The sequence below is a fragment of the Dromiciops gliroides genome, chromosome 1 (assembly GCF_019393635.1).
Source record: "Dromiciops gliroides isolate mDroGli1 chromosome 1, mDroGli1.pri, whole genome shotgun sequence".
NCBI classification, from domain to species: Eukaryota; Metazoa; Chordata; class Mammalia; order Microbiotheria; family Microbiotheriidae; genus Dromiciops; species Dromiciops gliroides.
In genome coordinates, this window is record NC_057861.1 from 754,210,843 (window position 1) to 754,226,477 (window position 15,635).

Consider the following 15,635-nt stretch of genomic DNA (forward strand, 5'->3'; position numbering starts at 1 on the left):
CTAGGCTTTTTGACAGCACACTGGCATTGATGCCACCCCCCCACCCTGTTTCCAAGCTCTCCTGCACATTGGGTTATTCCCCCCAAGGGGCTTTCTTCACCAGTGAATGAGAAAATAACAGGGGTTGTCCTATGGATTGCAAGTCCAAATATGTCACTTCAGGCAGCTGCTTAGAGCGAATGACCACCAAGGGGACACACCTTCCCCCAAGCCCCTTGAAGGGACCCAGGGCCATGAGACTGTTCTATTAGTGAAGGAACTGTGGTTAGAATTGCTTCTACGTCCAGCTAATAAGCCTAGATTTAGAGGGGGTGGAAGTGAGCAACCGTGAGAGGAGGCATTGAAGGTTCCCATGTGGATGCACCACCTCCTTGTGGGCTGATAGCTTCACATATCAAAAAGACAGTGAAGAAAAGGGGAATCTTGAACCTATGAACAGGAAAACAAATGGGCCCCAGTTTAAGCATCTATAAGTAAGAAGAGATGCCTGGCTCTTTTGTGAGCCTTCAGTGAGGTCCTATCTGTACAGCTGAGTGCCCGGCACGTGGTCAGTGCCACAGAAATGTCTGCTCTTCTCATCATTAGTGAGAGTCCATGATTCTGGGGAGACATTTTCCCAGAATTCTCTCATCTTCCAGTTATCCTCACTGACGTGTGCTGACTTAACTGGCACTGACTTTTGGGAGGCCCTTGCTTCTGGTCTTCTCTGCACGATTCTGCTGTCAGAGTCTAGTCACAGGTGGTATTCCTGAGGCTCTCCGAGCCCACGTTTATCCCACTGAGTGTCTCATGTGGGCCATAAACTGCGGCAGGCTCCGGGCATTTACTGCCCCTGTCCTGGTCGGGGATGTCATTGTCATTTCTGCTATCCCTGTTGGCCCAGCCAAGAGGCAGCATCGATGTCTGCAGCCAGGGATTTCCCTTGCTGTGAAGGGCAATGATGACGTCGCCTTCCTAGGAAACCCTGGGCCCCTGTGGTCCTGGCATCCCATGCAGTGCTGCGTCGGGGTGGGGGTGGGGTGGACTCCCTCTTCATCTCTCCCTCCTCATCTCTCCCCTCTCATCTCTCCCCGCTCATCTCTCCCCTCTCATCTCTCCCTCCTGCCTTCCCCGGCTTCCTTCAGATCCCAGCCAACATCCCACCTTCTGCAAGAAGTCTTCCTGGTCCCGCTCTAGCTGAGGGCCTTCCATCTGAGACTGTCCCTGGTTCATCCGGTCTGCCGCTTGCCTCATTCGCCTGTGAGCTCCTTGGGAGCAGAGGCTGTGTTTTACCTGTCGTCATATCTCCAGCACTTAGTGGGTGCCTAATGAACGCTTGTTATCCCTAGCAGACAGCATGTGATATCGGCTCAGGTGTGTGTAGGGTTGTAAGCCTTGAGACTTGCAAAGTGCTTCACAGATATTCTCTCCTTTGGGCCTAACCACAACCCTGTAAGGCTGTCAGGTACTTTTATCACCCCCATTTTCCAGATGACACAGTTGAGGCTTTTCCAGATGACACAGTTGAGGCTCAGAATCCTTCTTTGGACACTTTGTAGTTATAAGTCACATCATCTCTAACTCAGATTCCTGAGTCCAGGCCCAGATCTCTGGTATTCATTCAACAAACACTTACTCAGTGCCTGTTATAGGCAAGGGATCATGGACACAAAAATAGTTAAAGTCAAGGCCTTGCTCCCAGGGAGCTTTTCTCCTGTTCTGGGTATTTGAGGACAAGGGCACAAGTCAGGTGAGGGAAGGGGCCCAGGTAGATTGCTGTGGCAGGCGGGAGGAACCTGAGTTTGCCATTGGAGGTGACAGCCCCCTCGCCTCTGCAGGAAACCGAGATGGCTCCTGGAAGGGATCCTGATGCGGATCCAGCCTCTGGACCCAGTGAGGGCAGCACCCCAGCCAGCAGCTGAGCCATCACCTGTGCTTCCAGAGGCATTTACAAGTGTTCTCTCCTTTGACCCTCACAACCACCTTGGGAAGTGGGTGTCCTTACTGTCCCCACTTTACAGATGAGAGAACTGAGGCTTGGAGGGGCAAGTGGCTTGCTTGCCCACGGTCATATGGCTAGGCAGTATCTGAGGCAGGATTTGAACTTGAGTCTTCCAGAACCCAAGTTAGGCACTCGCTCCCCTTTGCCATCTGGCCAACCACCTAGGTGACTGCCAACCTCCTTTCCAGCTCTAGTCTAGGGTCCTCTGGTCCTGTCTGTGTGACCCTGGGTAAGTGACTCCCCTTCCTTGATCATCAGTTTCCCCATCTGTAAAACAAGAGGATGGGTTTAGAGAATCTCTATAATGTTATCCATCTGAATTCTTTGATTCTGTAGAGAAATAAAGTATTTATTAAGCTCTCACTCAATGCCAGGTGGTGAGCGTTCAAATACAAGAAAACTAGATGGTCCCTCTTCTCATTCTAATGAGGGGGCCGACCATGAAGAGGCTCAGGACAGGCCGAGGGGGTGGAGGAAAGGGTGGGCATGGGTCTGGGTCGGGGGCAACTGTCCAGGGAGGGGAGTGAGCTGGGCTAACAAATCTCTGTGGGCCAGCCATCGTCCTCATCGGCATGAGGGTTTTGGCCGACGTCCTGCTCCCTCACTCCTCAGGGTACCTGAGTCTAAGTTACATGAGTGAGGGACGCTTGGATGGTCCTTTGACCACCTTTGCCCATCTTCAAATATTAGACAGATAATAGCAGAGAGGATCTCCTCCACTGTGCCCTGCCCAGTGCTGGCCCCGCACCCTGCAGCCTGCTCTCCTCCCTCTCCACTCAGCAAGAGTTCTCTTGACTCTCTGGCTGGTGGAGTGTTGGGTTTTGTATCTGGGCATGTAGGTATCACCCACACAGACACAATCAAGGCAGCGCTTCCCAGCACACAGCTGGATACCTGCTAACCCATGGGAGCGGGCGGGCCAGAGTGCTCTGCCTGGCCTGGGGGCTGCCCGCAGGGCCCCTGTTTTCTCTGTTTCTGGGGTCAGGAGCCAGAGCCACGTCATAAGCATCTCACTTCTTACATAACTTGGGCTCACAACAAGATTGTTATCAATGATTCTTAGTTTCAAGCATCTGAATTGAACTCACTCCTTTGTCTTTCAGTTGACAACAGCTGTGACGAGTGCCTTTTTATTAGTAAAAGTCATCCTGTCCAAGGTAAGTGCGCCCCCTTCCTCCCCAGCGACGGCCTGGGAGGTGGCACAGAGGTTTACCTTACCCTCCCCTTCATTTTTCAGCTCTTCTCTCAGGGGGCTTTTGGATATGTGCTGCCCATCATTTCATTCATCCTCGCATGGATCGAAACCTGGTTCCTGGATTTCAAAGTATTGCCTCAGGAAGCCGAGGAAGACAACAGTAAGCTTCCCTTCCACAGTGATAGGGTTTGGCTTATTTGGGGGAGGGCCCCAAGGAGGTCCCTGGGAACTTCCTCAGGCAATCGGAGGCTGTTGGGGGGTGGGCCACATCTGCTTTGTGGAAACTGCAGCCAAAAAAATGCAGGCTCATGTTCATTCGTTCGTTCATTCGTTCATTCATTCATTCATTCAGTAAGTACCTTCAGTGTTCAGAGCCCTCTACAGGAGGTACAAAAATCAAGAAAATATAACCCCAGCTTTCTTATAGCTTCTCATGCAGTAGGAATGATAGGCCACTCATCCACATATATGATATAATAGACATTATAGTCATAAATTTATTACATCTATATTATGTTGTAGATAATTTATTAATAATTCAACAGACAATTTAATTGTCTGTTGAATGATATAAAATATATTAAATAGTAAATAAGAAATAATATAAGAAAATGAATTGTCATTTAAATTAATCATTTATAATAAAGTGATATTAATCTATAATATAATAAAACCTAGGATGGGGGGGGTCACTGTTCCTGATCACGGGTTCCATACACATGCACACACTGGAATGTGAGAACCGCGTCAGAGAGCTAGAGTGTGGGAGCCCGCTTCAGTTCACCAGTATCTGCCCTGTGCAAGGCTCATGTCCTGTGAAGGGCAGGGGCTGAACTGAACCATAGCAGGCCAACAGGGGGATGCCATATTGCCCTCCCTCCCTCCCACCCGATAAGTGAGACCCAGAGTGGGACGAGGGCAAAGCGGAGATCATTTTCTGCTGGGAGTGAGGAGATGGTGGATGGAGGAGGAGGCACCTAGGCAGTGCCCAATGAAAGAGAAGGCTTTCCTAGAGCTGATGGGTGTGCCCTGCATGGGGTGGATTGCATGTAAGGGGTTGGAATGGAGTGCTGGAGTCCAATTGAGTGACCTTGGGCAAGTCACTTTACCGCTTCCTGCCTCAGTTTCTTCATCTGTGAAATGGGCATAATATGAGCCCCTTCCTGTCAGGGCCACACTTTGGAGGATGAATGGGGAGTGAGAGCGCCTGGGGGTGGGGAGGGCATAGTCCCTCTTCTCCCACTTACTCCCTTAAGCATCAGCATCATATTTTCTTCCATTTGTGTCTGGGCTTGTTTATGTTTTTCTGAATCAGGATTTTTTTTTAATCTCTTGGTTCCTCCTCTCTAAAGACAGGACTTTATTTGTTCCCTCTGTTTCTTCCCACCAGCTCTTTAACCCTCCTTCCCAACCCCTGCCCCTCCCCCAGGGGTCCCCTTTCCCCCTAGTTCTGCTTGACTGGTTCATTTCCTATTTTTACTTTCCTTTTGTCCAACTCTCTACTTCTTCCCCTCTTTTTGCTCTCAGCTAAGTAGCCAATTTAGAGCCCCTTTCTTGTCACTCTTTGCTTCTCTCCTTTGTTGTTGTTTTTTAAAGTTCTCTGCTCCTTTTTCTAAAAAGGATTTCTTTTTCTTGTTCTCGGTTTTTTAGTGTTCTTTCTTTTCTATCCTAGACTTGATTTATGGCCCAAGCTTTATCCCTCCTCCAGTCTCTGTTCTGCCCAAGGAATTAAAGCTTCTGTGGTACCTAGTTAGAGTTCCCATCTCCAGTTTCTTTGTTCTTTCTTTGCAGATCTTGCCCCTTCTCCCCTTTTTTTCTGTCAGAGATATCAGTTCCTGGAGGAGATAAAGAGGACAGAGGGTTTTTCTGCCCTATGGTAGAACTTGTCATGGTTCCTCGATCACCCAGTTCATATCTATCACCTTCCCCCAATGGCCATTTTTTTCTCATTTGCTGTGAAATCTCCTCTCTGGGTCCATGCCCTCCCACCCTTCTGGGAGCTCTGCTGCCTCTTCTCCTAAGTCACTCACTGGTTCTCTCTTTGGTTTCTTTGGTAAAGTCCAGTTTTTCTACTCTGCTCTAGAGGCCATACATTCTGCTCCCCCGCCAAGTCTTATTTCTCTTAGACCATTTGCATTGTGGTGCTGTGGGAATCCACTGAGCCTCCTAATTTTTGAGGTGTTGGTTCATTTCCTTTTGTGTTACAATATTTATTTAGAAATGTTCGAACTCATTCAAATGACCTGGAGACCATATTCCCTTCTGTTATTACTATCTTCCCTTTTGGTTTATCTCCTTGTGTTCAAGGATTTTAAATTTTCTTTGTCCTGATCTTTGGTAATCTTAGGGCTTTCCCCCCATTTATCCCCTTATTACTTATGACTCCTTCCCCTTCGATGATTCCTTCTGAGTTCTGGAACCCAAATCTGCCTCAGCCTCTTCCCCACACCGAGGAAGTCCTTATTTCCTGGCCCACCTCGGCCCAAGTGACTTTGGTAGGACAGAAGTGGCCTCTGTTGCTGGTCTTCTTCCCTTTAGGTCTGGTGGAACTCTGTCCCCTCCCCCCACCCCATCATAGTGGCTCGACTTCCTTCACCTGTTCCCTCTGCCCCTCAGTTCTCTCCCCGAGGCCCCCGTGCGAGCCTGCACCCCCGGGGTGGGGTAGAAAGAACAGGGGAAGGTCACGTTCATCAGCTCTTACCTCGTTCAGGTTCTTTGCAGCTTAGACCCTGGAGACATCTATGGTTGCTTTATTTATTGTGGAGAGGTGTGAAAGGTGGTAGGGATTGCTTGCGTCAGATGCCTAGTCCTCCATCCTCTTGTTGGCATAAGCTGGACCTGGAAGACCCAGGTGAGACTGCCAAAGGAAAAAGCTGAGTTTGAAGAGAAAGGAGCCAGCAAAAGTGCTTCATGGGAGGACCTGGGAACAATAGAAGAAGAATATGTGGCAGAGATTGGTCAGGGAAGAGGAGGATAACAATACTAAAAGTAATAGTGGCTAGTATTTGTTTTGGAAAGGAGAGGGAATTTATTGGAATGACTGAGTTGGGTTCACTCTTGGGAAGAGAAGGTCACAAAGAGAGCGTGATGGGAAAGGCTGAGGAGAAGAGGGTGGTCAAGGGTACGGCAGACACAAAGATATGGAGAAAGGGCAGGCTTAGCCGGCTAGTGTGGACAGAAGCCTGAGTGCTGGGAGCTGCAAGTGAATCATAAGGAGGAGGGTGATGGGACAGCAGCCAGAGGAGGAGGTGAGCGTGCGCGCGCATGTGCGCGCGCACACACACACACACACACACACACACACACACGGCTTTTCAGCCAGGGGATACTGGGAGTGGGTGTAGGAGGACAGGAGGTCACAATTTGCTAGCCTCGGGCTGAAGTGAGCATAGGGCTGTTGGGGAGCGTCACAGATCCTGTCTGGATTGCAGTAGGGAAAGGCCAGAGGTCACGGAGGCACAAAGGGCCAGGGAGGCTTCTCTGACCCTGTCGTCAGCTGGGACCTGCTGGTCTGGGTCCCGCAGTGGGGGCTCAAGGTCGGGGTGTGTTTCTCCTCCTCTCTTTGGAGGGTTCTTGTGCCTTTGGAAGAGCCATAGAACAGGCCCAAGAGCCCAGAGTCAGGAAACCAGGCTTCCTTTGCAGAGTAAGACAGACTGTTAGTTGGCCAGGCCAGGATATCGGGTTTGGACATCTTTATTTTTCTATCTGAGGCCCTCTTGGAGGAGGGAGGGCCAAGCTGGTTAAAAAGAAGTCTGTTCTGTGTTTATCTACAAAGCTCTCACTTTGGGGAAGTTTTCTCTCTGTGACTGTTTGGCATCTAAAGCCCTTCACAGTCTGGCCTCAGCCCACCCTTCCAGCTTTGTCGCCCATTGTTTGTGTACTCAGGGCTTCTTCCTCATCCGTGAAGCTCCACCTCCCACCTCCACACCTTTGCCCAGGTCGCCCCCTCTTAAAATCCCTGTTTTCCTTTAGGCCTTCCCTCTGACCTTCTCCATCAAGACTCACTGGTCCTCCACCCCCCCCAGCTGCTAGAGCGCCCCCACAAAATTATCTTGTGTCTCTGCTGTATTTTCTCTCTACCTGCCCTGGTCTGTTCCTGCCCCCTATCCAGGGATGGCTCCTGGATGGCAGGGCCAGGTCACACTCCCCTTTGCCTTCCCAGCACCCAGCATGGTGACTGGCAGATTGGAGGGGCTTCATCAATGCCAGTAATAATAAATGAATCAGAAAATGAAGCGAAGTCTGGTTGGGGGTCAGATGCCAGAGCGGGAGCAGCTCTGCAGGAAAGGGAACGTTACAAGGCCCGTCTTCCTGTAGCCAGACACAGGCCGTGCCCCGGCATCAGCAGGCTGTTCCCACGGAGGACAATCTCTGACAGGTTTTAAGGCACACAAGTCACACTCACTCTAAGAGGACTTGGGCCAGCATTCCCACTCCCAGGAGCCTGTTGTGCTGTTGCCAGGGCTGTCGGGGCCTGGTGCCTTTGGAATGGCCTGCAGGTGGCACCCGGCTCCTTTTTGGTGTGACCTGGATCTCACTGGCCGTGTCCTGGGAGCGGAGTCTAGAGGAAGGGGTGGACCGAGTCCAGCTGATACGGGAAGGGGAACCAGCACCTCTCAGCACTTAGAGGAGAGTCACAGGATCATGAGATCCCTCGTGTCTGAGGCCTGGGCTGTTTTCTAGAGGCCCGGGTCACATCAAAGCCAGCCAGCATCCTTTGACTGACTGGCCCCAGGGCTGCCTTTGTGGGAAGCCCAAATGATTCTCGGAGCCAGAGGCCAGGTATCGGGCTTTTCTTTCTCATACCGCTCCTTCCTCGTCCAGTTCAGACACTTAGTCAAAAGCCAGCAGGTCCTGGGCAGTAGGAAGGCCCGCCACTTGTGCCTTTCACAGCTCAGCTCTTGTTAAGTGCTGAGGGAGTGCCCGGGACCTGCAGATCACGGTGCTGGCCCCTGGCACTTCTGGGATCTGCATGCTCTTTGATCCGGCTGAGCGCTGCTGACTGTAACACGCTAAGGAGTAACGTATTGGGGGGGGAGGGAGGGCAGTGCCCAGGTGTGGCCCCCTGCTGCTGCAGGTGTGGGCGCCTGCTGACCAGCGTTTTCTGCGTGCTGCGGCAGCAGGGTGACTGACGCCTGGGCTCTGGTGCCTTCTCTTCCAGGACTCCTGCTGGTTCAGGACGCTTCGGAGCGGGCAGCTCTCATACAGCCGCCCGGGGGCCTCTCTGATGGGCAGTTTTATTCTCCGCCTGAGTCGGAAGCAGGTAACGGTGGCCATTTGGCTCTTGCTTTGGCCCTCTCCAGGATTCTGGGGGGGGCAGGGGCTTGCTGCTTCTGCCTGGCCCCCCAAGGAGACGGGAGGAGGGGGTCTGGAGCTGCGCAAACTCTCCTGGTGGGGGTCCCGGGTGCTTCTGGCTGGGCTGAATCCCAGAGCTCCAGGGGACTTCCGAGGCCCCATGGTCCAGCCTGACCCCAGAAGGGAGAAGGGAAGGCTCCCACTCAGCCTTGGGGAGCCCCTGGGGCTGGCTTGGCTTTGCTTGTGCTGCCACCTGGTGGAGCTGGGGAGCATTTGTGGTCAGGCAGGCCCACGGGGCTGCCTAGAGGAGGAGGGAGGAGGAGTTAGGAGGAGGGAGCAGTAGGACAGCCAGGCCCGTTAATGCCTCAGGCCTCTGTCCTTGCCACCTCCTGAGTCCGTGGTCTAGGAAACACCGGAATGTAAAGGTTCCCTAGAACCCCCCCCCCCCCTTACGTCCCAGAAGGGGACCTTCTGCCCCAGGCTTGGGATGCGGCCCCTGGGCTGCAGAGGCTGTGTGGGCACAGCCTCGGGTGGGGCTTGGGAGCTCTGGGTTCTCTCTGGGGTTTGCTTTTTGGGGGGAGCCTGTGTAAACCTGAGGTGCCCTCCTCTGCCCCCCAAGGGACTGATTCGAGAGTCATGGTGAAGTGGAAGGGACCCAGGCCCCGGAGGGGACACTGTCAGAGACGGAGCTTTCGTTTTTACAAAAGTTGCAGGTGCCTTTTCTGATGCCTCCCTGTGATGTGGAGGGGCCCGGCAGGTTGTGCCTTTGGTGGGGGAGGAAACGTCCCCAGCTAACATGACCGCAGACCTTGAACGCTGAAGCGGAGGCTGAGCTTGGGGGGGCGGTGAAGAGGGGGAATGTGCCCCGGGCTACCCGGCTGGTGAGCCTCTGAGGCGGCATTGGAGCCCAGTCTTGTCGTTTATACGCCCGGCTCCCTCTTATCCACGGTGGCTCGCTGCCACGGTGTATCGTGTGTGTAGAAGTATGTGGTCATCTTCATTTGATATGTGACAGGGCTGTTCGGTGGGAGAGATGGACAGGCCCTTCGCCTCTGGGTTTCAGAAGCTGTGTGAAGGTTTCTCTCCTGAGAGACCCCCATGAACCCTCATGAGCTCCTGGCATCACTAGAGACTGCTTGAAGACCGAGCACAGTGAGGGGTAAAATGGGAAGCTGGTCTGAGAGCTCTGAGGCACCAGCCAACAGGACGTGCAGGCTTGGGGCCCTCCGTTTCCATGGTTACTCTTCCTCTACCATGGAAACCCTGAATTCCCTGTCTCCCTGTCGGCCTGTTTCCATGACGAGCCTTCCTGCACCCAGCCCGGCTGGTCCCGGGAAAGCAGAGTTTGGCACCAAAATCTTTGTCCCTCCTGGCGTAGACCCACCTGAGCCAGCTTGTGGGAGCATCATGTGGGAGCACCTTGTGGGAGCACCTTGTGGGAGCACCCTGTGGGAGCATCATGTGGGAGCACCCTGTGGGAGCATCATGTGGGAGCACCCTGTGGGAGTGTCGTGTGGCAGCCGTGAGGCCGGGCTGCAGAGGGAGAGGCCACCAGACACAGTGCAGGGGGTGCTGTGGTCCTTCAGCAGAACCCTGGTGCTGAACAATGCCCCCCCACCCCCACCCCAGAGGCCCGAGGGCAGCTTTGCTTAAGGACATTTGTCACAGGCCAGATGAGGTTATCAGTGCTGAAGGAGCTCATAGCTCGGCCTGAGGCACAGAGAAGAAAGCAGTTAAACCACACCAGAGGTTGCCCAATTTGTGATCCCAGCCGAGAAGCAAAGCTGCCCGCTCCGAGCATGCTGCATGTCACATCAAAGACACACGGTTCTGAGCTGAGGCACAAACCGTGGCCGTGTGAGCTGCGGGATGGACTCTGGCCCAGCTTTCCAGCCAGCCTTTCTCCTTCCTGGCCAAAGCCGCCTTAACCGGAAGCAGGCAGCAGAGAAGGCGGGGCAGCCGCTGGCTGGTGGGGTGTGCGGCCTAGTAGCCAGCACCTCCTAAGTGGCCTGCTGGAGACAAGCGGCCTTGTCAAGCTGGTCTGTGGAGCTAGTGGCAAGTCCGTGGTTAATAGAGGTGAATGTATACAGATATGCCTGTCTGTGTGTGTGTGTGTGTGTGTGTGTGTGTGTGTGTGTGTGTGACACAGAGACAGACAAGTGAGAATGAGAAAGGGGAGCCGGGAGAAATGGTCATTAATTCTTGGTCCATGCAGACCTTTCTGGTTTTCCCCAGTGTATCCCACTCTGTTATAAGACTGGGATTTCTATTTTTCCTTGAGTTTTCCATGATAATATTTTAATATATGTTTAGTTTTTATTGCCATCTTTGGTTGTTACTTCATCTATCGCTCCCCCTCCCTTGCCCCATGGGCCATCCCTTGTAAGAAAGTATAAAAAGAGAGGAAGAAGGAAGTTCATCAAAACTAGTCCATGGCCCGACTTGACGACATCGCCCAGCCCAGCTCCCTCCATCAGTTCCACAGGAGGAGGGGGTGACCTTCTGTTTCTGTGCATCACCTGGAGTACCTCAGGGAGGGTGTTTGTTGTGGTCCTGGCTTCTCCTTCCACTGGTTCCACTGTCAGTTCATCTCAGTCTCCCCAGGCTCCCCCAGTATCCTCTCATGTCCATGTGCAGTGGTTTGTATGTTTGCCCTTCTTGGGTTCTGTGCTTGGCAGTCAGAGGGATAAACACTGGAGTCACTGTTCAGGCTGAATTCCAGATTGTGTTGTGGTGATCACAGATTCACTCTGATATCACTCTAAGGCAACAGGCATGTGGATGAGATGGGTAGTTTAAAATTAGGCCACTGAGAGACATTGGTGAGGTCAAGTCCAACCCTGACATGCCCCAGCTCTCTGACCCTGGGCAGGTCACTTCACCTCTGTCTGCCTCAGTTTTCTCATTTGTGAAATGGGGATCATCATAAATGGTGCCCCCTTCCCAGGGCTGTGTGAGGATCGATATTTGTAAAGTATTTAGCCCAGTGTCTGCTACACAGAAAAAAACCAAAACCCATAAGGTGCGTAACTGATTGTCCCCTTCCATCCTCAAGCCCTGCCTGACACGTACTGACCGTGTGACCCTGGGTGAGTCACACCCTTTCAGTGCTGCAGGCATTGGTGGATAGAGTTTCTTCACCAGGAAGTCCTTACCCTGAGGAATGGTTCTAATTCAGAGGCAGTGCTGCCCAGTGGAAAGAGCCCTGGGCCTCAGAGTCAGAAGGCTGAGGTTTGATTCCCTGCTTGGACACTGAGTGTCTTGGCAAGTCTGGCTGCATCAGGGGGCCCATGGAGCTTTTTCTTGTGAATGGTGGATTGCTTGGTCATTGAGAAGAACTGAATTTCTCCTAAGAGGGTGTTGGTGGCAGTGTGGTGGAGTGGATGGAGCCCAGCCCTGCTGTCCCCTGCTTGTGGGCACAAATCCTTCCTCTGGCTCTTCCTCCTTGGTCTTCTCCTCAGGTCACCGAATCATGAACCCTGGACACTAGGGGGGCCTGGCCCAGGACGGGCAGCTCAGAGGAGAGAAGACTCATGGAATGATTCTGCAAAGCTGTCAAAGTTCCTAAACACAGAGAAGGAGCTGACCATGGTGTTTGGGGCTGGACTGTCCACTGATATAGCTGCTCTCCCTTTCAGCCTTGCTGTCTGTAAATTTTCTACACATGTACACCCTCGTTCATAAAGATGGTGACCAGCACAAGGCCAAACCAGACTCCCCCCTCCGCCTCCCAGCACGTCACTGAAGACTGGCTAAGTTAATGGTTGCTCTCTGGTTCCAACCATTCAGCACATTCCGAACGTATGGAAGCATATTATCATCTGGCCCCAGATTCCCCCCTTCCCCCATAACAGTATGAGCTGCTTTAGTGAAAGTTCTGCTGAAATCTAGTTAAACTGCATCTCTCACCTTCACTGGCTTCTCTACGTTCATAACCTTATCGAAAATGGAAAACAAGGCTGGTCTGGTGTAACTCTTGGGGAGGCCATGCAGTCGTAACCACCGCTTCCTTTGCTACTTACTTCGACTTCCTGAGCCTCAGTTTTTGCATCTGTAAAGTGGGGGTCATTTTAGCATCTACCTCACAGGGATGTTGTGAGGATCCATAGACATAATGGATGTAAAGTGCTTTGCAGACCTTAAAGCTCATTGTTCAGAGCGAGAGAAGTCACTTTCTAGCCCACACAGTAGGATAGAATTTTTTTTTTTGGTGAGGCAATTGGGGATAAGTGACTTGCCCAGGGTCACACAGCTAGTAAGTGTTAAGTGTCTGAGACCGGATTTGAACTCAGATCCTGCTGAATCCAGGGCTGGTGCTCTATCCACTGCACCACCTAATTGCCCCAGGATATCATTTTAAAGACACATGTGCATCAGGGACTGGTCCAGGACAACGTTCCTGCAATGCTATGAGATGACATTTGTAAAGTGTGTAGGACAGTGTCTGGCTCATAGTAGACACTTCATCAATGCTCGTTTCCTTCCCTTTCCTTTCTCCCACATAGGGTCTGATGAAGAATCTGAAGAAAAACAGGATAGTGAGAAGCCAATCCTGTAACTGTGGGAATTCTTTTGATGAAAGTAAGTGTTTGAGAGCAGCGGGAGAGAGCCCCAAAAGTGGCGAATCTTGGCCAAGATGCAGAATCTTGGCCCTCTGGGAGGGTTTTCACTGGATGGACAGCACTGGGATGACCGGCACAACCTTACCTAGATGTATCCGTTAGTCAGTCAGCAAGTCACCTCTCTGTGTAGGGAGTGAGCTCTCTTAATGTTTGTTTGTGCGTGTGCTGGGAGAGCCTCGTGGGTGGGAATGCACAGGAGCAAGTGAGCTGGATCTGCTAATGTCTCTCTCAGGTGTCCCAACACTGTGGCTGTGGCTATTATTCCCTGGAATAGGCAATCTCCTGTTGTTTGTTTGTTTTATGGGGCAGTGAGGGTTAAGTGACTTGCCCAGGGTCACACAGCTATTAAGTGTCTAGTGTCTGAGGCTGGATTTGAACTCAGGGCCTTCTGAATCCAGGGCCGGTGTTCTATCCACTGAGCCACCGAGCTGCCCCCGGCAATCTCCAGTTTTGCCTAGTCTGTTGGTGGCCAGGCAAGGGAGCACAGCAGGGAGGTGACCTGCGCTGGCTCAGAGTGCAGCCTGCCGAGCTCGGTGCCAGGCTTCCCTACCAGGCACGTGCCTCGGAGTGAATCACTTCCTTTTGCCTCCAGTTCTCCATTTCTAAAGTGGGCCTGGCCGTGTCTCACTGCCTCATAGACTTCCTAGCGCCATGATCACTGACCGTGTACCAGGGATTCAAAGCCCCAGCTCAGCTCTGGGTGTCCCTGACAGGCAGGCGAGGCCAGGCCCTTTGAGAGCCCTGCAGACACACACGCAGGGAGGAGGCAGAGCCGGTTTCACTGCCTGATCTTGTAACTCTGGAAGAAGCTGCTTTACAAGATCTAAATGGCCATGGGCTTGGGGTGTGAGGGTGGATAAAGTCTTCCTTCTTTTTTTTTTTTTTTTGGTGAGGGAATTGGGGTTAAGTGACTTGCCCAGGGTCACACAGCTAGTAAGTATTAAGCGTCTGAGGTCGGATATGAACTCAGGTCCTCCTGACTCCAGGGGCCGGTGCTCTATCCACTGCGCCACCTAGCTGCCCCCTAAAGTCTTCATTCTTAATTGGCCCCTCTGATGCCCTCCCCCCTCCCATGTTATTTTGTTAGATAAGTTTGGATGCCCAAATGTGGGGGATGATTGCCCATGTATAACCTCTGCCGGATGCTTACTGTCCCAGGGAGAGGGGAGTGGAGGAAGGGAGGGATAGAATTTGGAACCTAAACATTTAAAAAACAGTGTTAAAAATTGTTTTAACGTGGAACTGGGTGGGGGAATAAAATATTATTTTAAAAAGATAGGTACTTTTAAAAAGTATGGGAAACACTAGGAATGGCTAATGTTCTTCTCTGCTTCTTGTGACTGCCCTAGTCTCTCCACCTGTGAATCCTCTCTGTCCCTCTGCATTTGTGGTGTGAAGGCCCCAGTGTGGCCTGGCTCTTCAGGAGGACAAGTGGGGGCTCTCCCTGGGAAGCCGCGCCGATCTGCTAATCAAGGATTTATTTATTGTGATACCTCACAGAAGATTGTCCCCCACCCACACGTGTACATTCGCCGGCCTGGGGCTGACAGCTGGTGCTGTCCTCTGCTACTGAAAGTGATCTCCTAATGGGTAGGTAGTCCTGGGAAAGCCTCGTGCTGTATTCCTAGTCAATAGACGCCATGCTATATCGACCTAACACATCTTCTGTAGCGCGAAAGTACGTGGATTTGTTTCCTGACTCACAAAATGGGATTGTTTTATTTGTCTCATAGATTTATTTTCTATTTCTTTTTAAAAAATAACATGTCCTTGTGTGTTTTTTAATTCATGCCTATGAGCTCTTTGTACAATTTAAAAACATTAATAAAAGGCAACATACCAGCCTTTGGCTCTGACCTTTTACTTTGGTAGTCCCATGTGCCAAGCGCCCGGGCCATCTGTGTGTGTGTGTGTGTGTGTGTGTGTGTGTGTGTGTGTGTGTGTGTGTGTGTGAGAGAGAGAGAGAGAGAGAGAGAGAGAGGTAGAAGGGGAGAGACATGGCCCATGAACTGCTGCATTTTAGTCCAATTGGGAAGATGACGAACCCCTATGTCAAATGTGAACAGTGACACAGAGTAGTTGGTGGGGATAGAAATGGCCCTGGTGCTTGAGAGGAGGGAGAGGATACTGGGGAGCAGAGGGAGTGTGTGTCTGACGTGTGCTGGCCCCTGTGATGGGAGAGGCACCGGGCACTGGGCACCGGGCACCTCCCCTTACTAAGGAGTCGAAGATCCTCGATGGGTGAAGGCCAGACAGGCGGCCTGCTTCCCCTTCTGGCTTCCTCCTTCGTGCCTTTGCACATAGCCCCCCTTGCCTGAAGTGGGCTCCCTGCTCGCTTTTCCTCTCAGTCTTTCTCTTCCTCCAAGGACAAGCTCGGGGGGCCCCTCCTCGGGGGGGGGGGAGGCCCTTCCTTTGCTGCTTCTCTCCTTCAGTTACCTGGTGATGCCCGAGCTGGGCCCATGTTTTCTCCTCCCTGTAGAATGTGAGCTTCTTGGCCGGAGGAGTGGATCTTTGAGTCCTCCCCAGTACCCTAGGATGGCCT

At 52.2% G+C, this 15,635-nt stretch overlaps 1 protein-coding gene across 6 annotated transcripts in view; it reads left to right on the plus strand.

Moving 5' to 3' along the window:
* Positions 1-14,935, plus strand: part of STARD3NL (STARD3 N-terminal like) — a 63,232-nt gene extending 48,297 nt beyond the window's left edge. For all 6 annotated transcript variants that reach the window (XM_043977975.1, XM_043977976.1, XM_043977978.1 and 3 more), the window contains 5 exons: positions 3,085-3,138; positions 3,219-3,336; positions 8,338-8,439; positions 12,977-13,052; positions 14,443-14,935. In XM_043977975.1, the coding sequence (XP_043833910.1) occupies positions 3,085-3,138; positions 3,219-3,336; positions 8,338-8,439; positions 12,977-13,029 (327 nt within the window). In that variant the 3' untranslated portion in view covers positions 13,030-13,052; positions 14,443-14,935. The remainder of the gene's footprint in view (positions 1-3,084; positions 3,139-3,218; positions 3,337-8,337; positions 8,440-12,976; positions 13,053-14,442) is intronic.
* The last annotated feature ends 700 nt before the right edge of the window (positions 14,936-15,635 follow it).